The 6,803-nt window shown below is 34.4% G+C and overlaps 1 protein-coding gene across 1 annotated transcript; it reads right to left on the reverse strand.

The window, feature by feature from the left end:
• Positions 1-261: 261 nt before the first annotated feature.
• LOC107806693 (uncharacterized) lies at positions 262-3,971 on the reverse strand. Its single transcript, XM_016630903.2, has 5 exons — positions 3,777-3,971; positions 3,423-3,470; positions 3,190-3,312; positions 1,780-2,023; positions 262-1,675 (listed from the first exon to the last, which is right to left on the reverse strand). Exons 1-5 carry the CDS (start codon positions 3,824-3,826, stop codon positions 860-862), a joined length of 1,281 nt encoding a protein of 426 aa, XP_016486389.1. The 5' UTR covers positions 3,827-3,971; the 3' UTR covers positions 262-859.
• Positions 3,972-6,803: the final 2,832 nt, after the last annotated feature.

Consider the following 6,803-nt stretch of genomic DNA (forward strand, 5'->3'; position numbering starts at 1 on the left):
AATTTCAGATTCTGTTGCAAATCGCTCGCGTTGGAGCTTTTTCCTTTTTTCAAATATTAATATTCCTGGTTTTCTTTCATTCATTTTTTTTTCTTGCAAGTACTGTTATGTTACGTTTTAAATCTGATTTTACAAAAACTGAAAATTAGGATTTTCGGAATAATTTTGACCCTTTTCAAAATGTAAAGGGGTTAAGAATTCTATTTTTGAGCTGGACTCGCTTTAAAATATTTAGAATATAGTTCTGCTCACTTGTCAATGTTTGAGAAGCTTGGTTGTGTTTACTTATTTACAAGAAGCACATCACAAGACTAAGTTGCATTTGCCAACATATGGACCTTCTAGTCCTCTTTCAAAGTTAGAGAGTACTTACTTCACAATGTGCCGGTAGGCAGAGTTAACTGACAGGAGATAGTAGGTACCCAGTGGATTAGTCGAGCTCCGTACAAGTTGGCTCAGACACCACCATCATTGTTTTAGAAAGAAAGAATAAAATACCGTCGAAATGACACCAGTTAGCCACTCTAAAGGGCTGCTCTTTAGGAATTAGCCAGTACATTCTGAATTTGAGTTTTTCAGTTCAATTTTTCGGGACAAAAATATCATGAATTGTCCTGAAGTTGGGATTTTTAGTTTAAAATTTCAGGACAAAATAAATACTGGTTAATCCCTAAACAGCATCCCTGAGAATGGCTATCTGTGCGCTTGCCTCAAAATAACCTTATAATGTACCGCAAGCCTGCAACTTTTCAGGTGGTAGTCTTCTGATAGCAACAACAGCTGATATATATATAACACCTTCGCTGTAATTCTAAATCTTGTCCTAAATATGGTGATGCTCCAGCCGTGTTTGATGGGCTTACCGTCTAAGGTACCAACTTCCCTGAGCATCTTCTGCAATAAATTTGCAAAGAGAACTAGGAAAATCTGCAGGCCATATAACAATGTCACTTCCTGATATATCCATCTTTGATAAATAATCAGCTGCTCTGTTTGTTTCGCGCCACGAATGAGTAACTTGGTACTTCTGAAACTTCTTCAAGATTTTCCAAATGTGTATGAGACAGCTACTAGCCTTCTGACTAAATGGCTGCTCTTTGTTAATGGCTTTCACTGCACTCATTGAGTCGGATTCTACCCATATCATTTTGATCCCTATACTCGCAGCAAGTGTAAGACCTCTCCAAATAGCTAGTAACTCAACCAAGAAGATATCTTCACATGGAACCTTAGAGATGCAAGCACATAAAGGAACACCTTCATCATCGCGAAGCAAACAACCAAGACCAGAATTTTTTCGGTCTATAGATCCATCTGTATTTAACTTTATCCATCCAAACTCGGGCTTTTTCCAAGTGCAGCACTTAAGTGGTCTTCTCATTGGTAAATTAAAACCTCTTAGTTCCACAAACTTTTCAGATTTTAGCCGGTTCAAACTCTTAAGTAAATCTGTTAGATAATTTCCCTCTAACTTTGAAGCAAATTTGGCTTTTTTACTTGCTATCATTTCGTGTTTCATTTCTTCTTCTTCTTCCTTCAATTTGTGCTTCCTACCTTGGATGTGTTGCTTTAGACATTTCTCACTCAAAGTGCTTACCAGACAGAGAGCGCAGCTCCAGTCCATTTGAACTTTCTTAGGATAAATTGGCCGATCACTCGTAGGAGAAGATTCAACCTGAAACAGAATTAATTATAAACAACAGAATAACCAAAAGGTACATTAACATGTTACTGTTTAGAGCATATGAGAAAGCGTTTGCAGCGGAAAACTATGATTACCTCATAAATGACCAAACTTTGCAGGTTGTCCTTTTCCTCCTGTTCAACATGTATCGGTGCTGCATCAATATAATCACTGATCTTCATGGGCATGCAATCGTTCTCTTCCGTGACCTTTTCCACGCGTGGATTTGGGGAAACACATGGCTTAACAAAGTGCATATACACATAAGAAGCAACACTAAACTGAGCCATTACAAGCAAGAGGGAAGCTAATCCTTTTGCGTAAAGCCAAAATGAAAACCTGAAGAAAGCAACACATTGAGGTTAGACTCAATTAAATTGTTGAAATATGTCCTTCGGGTTAAATAAACCACTTGGTGAGAGTCAGCACGACAAGAACAGTCAAGCGCTCAATTACAACTTATTATAAGGTTCTGAGATTGTGATTGCTAACATAAATCCATACATTTTCTCATCAAAAAAAGATGTCATCTCTAAGTGAAAAAGTTAGCAGTCAAGAGAACCAAAAGCTTTGATATTCCGCGAAGCTCTAGCTAAAACAATCTCTCTTTCATTTTCATGCAAAACAATCATACATTTTTTACTTTCTAATGGAGTTCAAATCAGCGCCTCAACGAGGGCTTTTGTTAGAGGCTCCACCCAACAGGTAATGGAGAGATTAACCAATACAGTGATGATGCATTTAAGCTCTTTATATTATCCTGTAAACAAATGTGATATGTGTTGGATTCTTGTAGTGGTTAACACATTATCTGAGGTTTAGTGACTACTCAGCTGTTATTGCAGATGCTGAGTGCTCTCTCACCCATCCAAAAATGGTAGTTATGAAATGAGCCTTTGCCACAGCCTTGGCTGCATTTTAGAAGTTCTTATGCCTATATAGTATTGATCTGTAATGAGCCGTTTAGTTTCAGCTATCAGTTACAGCTGGTCGGCACAACTCGAGAAACAAATATATGTCCCACATAAGCTGATATTGTCACACTTTCACAGCTTGTTACGACTAAGTAGAACTAGATTCTTACTCACTAAGTAAGCATGAGATTTCTTTTGCAATTAATGTCTCACTAGATTAACAAAGAATGCAGTTTCATCGTTATAGCAATCACATAACCTGACCTGACTTACATTCAAAATATCAAGCATTCGAGATGTTCCTATAATTTAACCACCAATATTCATCGTCCGAAGTCAGTGGCGAAGCCAGAAATTTCCCCAAAGGTATTCAAACTTGAGAAGTGAAAAAAAATTCCCGACAAAGGGTGTTCACTATATGTTATATACCTCTAAAACCTAATATTTACTGTCTAATTTTTTGACAAAAGGAAGTCAATTGACCACCCTTAGAGCAATGTAGCTTCGCCCCTGTCCGAAGGTGGATAGCTTGCAATTTGCATATAATAAGTCTAAAAACATTTCTGTATATGAAAGCAAATGAAAGATTACCCTGTCAAAGGCTTTGCAAGAGTCAACTCCAATACAGTGGTTAATCCAAATAAAACCCAATATTGAAGACACTTTTGGTAGCTGGATGCTTTATCACTCTCTATCGCCCGAATAGATGCATATCTGTTTTGTCAAGAATAGCACAACATATAATAGCTTAAGTATCCCAGTTCACATATCCAGCAAAAATTCAAAGAAATAATAGAAAATTAAGTAAATCTTTATTAACTTACAGAGGACACAGCAATGTCACTGATGGTCTGCAAACTATCCAAAGAGAACTGTTGCAAAAAAAAAAAAAAAAAAAATTAAAGACAAGAGCAGCTGATCTAAACAAAACTCAAAGGCTAAACTTATTTACTTTTTCCACGTGTATATATAGAAAGGGCTTAACAAATAGTAACAAGTTCCTGAAAAATAGGACAAACAATTGACAACCCCACAAGAGAACAATGTGCCACAGCTACTAACTAACTCCAAAATCTTAAAGAAAGCAATCAAGATTGTGTCTTTTTGGTCAAGAAAAAGATTAAAAAATAGGAAGACTTAGTTACTGGAAGAGAAATGGAAGCTAAGGAAATACTTACCAAGAGAGCAAAATTTTGGCTGAAAGCAGAAGAAAGTTGATCAGACCCATTGTTTAATGACTCACTGCTGTGCTGTTTCCAAATTCTTGCTTCCTTGTTATGCAAAATTTTAACTTTTATTTTTTTATTTTTTATTATTCATGCATGTCTTAAAATTTGATTGGTCTTGAAAAGCAAAGGGCAAATTAGTTTACAGTGGGAAAGGAAAACGAATAGACTTTCTGCCTTTCAGGTTAAGAGTCAATGGTTCGTCAATTATCCAATAAGGAAAAAGGGGTGGGTTTTTTTGGTGGGGGTTGTTTGGTAAGAAACTTAATTTCATAGCAAGCAAACAATAATTCTGACAAAAAAAGAAGGAACTCTGAAGAGAAATTATCCAATAAGGGAAGGTGTATCAAGTTGAGATACACCGTCAGTTTTCTACCAAGCCCTCTTTTTTTTTTCCTTTGTGATTTTTCACTCGGTGCCAGGTAGCATTAGGAGCTCGACAAATTAAGATTTACACTGTGTGAAGTAGTCACTATTTAAAATGGTATTTACTTTTTATCCAGTATTTTCAATGCTTAGCAATATTAGTCACTAGTCTATTAAAATTAATATGAAAAGACTGTATTACCCTTTCTTTTAAACAGGAATGACAGTTTATTACTAGCATTCTCCTTCTCTATGACTTCACTTCCTTGATTAGTATCACACTCTATTTTATCAATAAAAAAATAGATGAATTGACATTAGAAGACATATTAAGAGCAAGAAGATAAATATAGAACATAAACCATTACCAGAGGCTTTTCCACGGATTATCTTTTCTTCATCCTCTTTGTTTCCTCCATAGATGCCTCCAAAACCTTCTTCATCCGATCTCGTCGCATATCCATCTCCAAAGGTGCTCGACATTGTGTCCCTTCAATCCAATAAATACGAATTACACTATTGGTAATGTCCAAACACTCAAAAGTTAAGGACACTTGGTCCTGAACTTTAAGTTCCAAGTTTAAAAGTTAAGGACACTTGGTCCTGAACTTATAGTCTGTTTGGCCAAGCTGGAGAAATCAGCTTATTTTGAGAAGTGCTTTTGAAAAAAGTACTTTTGGAGAGAATCCGTTTGTGTTTGGCTAATCAGTCTGAAAAACACTTTTGAGAAATAATTTGTGTTTGGCCAAGCTTTTTAGAAAGTGCTTTCAAGTGTCAAATTACGAATAAGGGCATGAATAGACTTACTTAATAATTAATATTATAAGTAAATAAATAATATCAAAATTTTGTTATTACATGCAATAATTAAAAAAAATCATTTTATTTAAGTAAAATATGAAAATAAAATTAAAAAGTACTTAATTCTTTTAATATAAGTTAAATATATTAAAATTTCTTCAACAAATATAAAAGCATTCACCCCTAAAGACACTATATATTAGAAAGTTTCCTAAAAATAAGAAGAAATATTTATAAATTAATATCCTAAGTATTAGGTTTAAGGGTTATTTTGGTATATACTATATTTTGTTAAGGGTATTTTAGGTAAGAAGAAAAGCCAAAACTGCTTCTGCTTCTGCTTTTGGAAAGAAACTACTTTTTTCTGCTTCTCTGAAACTGCTTCTGCTTCTTCCCAAAAGCACTTTTTTTTTTCCAAATAAGCTTGGCCAAACACCTCAAATTAGGAAAAAAAAAGTGTTTTTTTGAGAAGCTTGGCCAAACAGGCTATTAGACTAACAAGCTCAAAAGGTAAGGACAATAGGTCCTGAACTTACAGTTACAAGTTCAAAAGTTAAGGACAATAGGTCCTGAACTTAGGCTAAGAAGCCCAAAAGTTAAGGACAATAGGTCTTAAACTTAGACTAACAAGCTCAAAAGTTGAGGACACTTGGTCCAGAACTTACAGTTACAAGTTCAAAAGTTAAGGACATGTAGTCGTGAAGTCCTGAAGTTAAGTTCAAAAGTTGAGAACATGTAGTCCTGAAGTTAAGTTCAAAATTAAGGACATGAGCAGAAGGGTATTTTCGTCCGGATAGTTAAAGTTTATTAAAGCAGTGGCTAAAGACTAAAAACATTTTAAACAGTAATTTAAAAGTAAATACATGTGTTATTAATGGCTAACCGTGCACTTCTCTCTACTAAAAAAAAGTTTCAATTTCCAATACTCAAACATAAAACTTCTGATTAAGCACAGAGGAAATCCCTCCGTGGGCTCCGCCACAACATTGATAGTAAGCCTTTGTTATTTGTAATGAGAATTTAAAAATATTATTGATGTGCTCAAGTTATGTGTTCTCATAAAATGAATTTTGCTGTATACCAATGATTTTGAACATTTCTTTTTTCGTCGGTTTTTACTCATAAAAGTAAACATGTCAATTGAATTTTGAAGTGTTTTTCCTTTTCCTTATTTCACATTATAACGATACGCTTCCAAAAAGTTTTACATTTTTCTTACAAAAATAGCATAAACAAATATAGTTTGCAAGGTCAGTAACAAACGCTAATTTTTTCTGCTTTCTAGGTCATTCATAATAGCGTGGAAGTTTTTTAATTTTTTTTTTTTGGACAAAAATAATATATTTATATAAATATAACATTAAAGGGAATCAGCCTTTATTCTTTTCTTTTTCTTCTTTGTGACAGCGCGGGAATGTATTACGACATTTATACTGCACCAATTGGCGCAAACTGAAATCCTCCGTCTTTAGTCTTTGCTTTCAAATTACAGTTCCCATTGATCTGAATATTAAAACAACAACAAAAAAAAAAAGAATATTTATACCCTTTTTGTGTATGATGATGGGATCCCTCTTTAATCAGAGTCTTCAGTTCGAGCTCTGACAATGAAGAAAATAGTAGGAAGTATTTCCTTCTGTAATGGACTCTACGAGACGTGAATCTAAATTAGTTGATCAATAGATTTTCTAATATCAGATGATTATTTTATTTTATTTTTAAAAAAAGCTCAGGAGAGAGAAATAACTCAATTAGACCACAAGAGACTGGTTAAGATTGAAAATTGCAGCTTGTACACCTGCAAAGTTGTTG

Source organism: Nicotiana tabacum, chromosome 16 (assembly GCF_000715075.1).
Source record: "Nicotiana tabacum cultivar K326 chromosome 16, ASM71507v2, whole genome shotgun sequence".
Lineage (NCBI taxonomy): Eukaryota > Viridiplantae > Streptophyta > Magnoliopsida > Solanales > Solanaceae > Nicotiana > Nicotiana tabacum.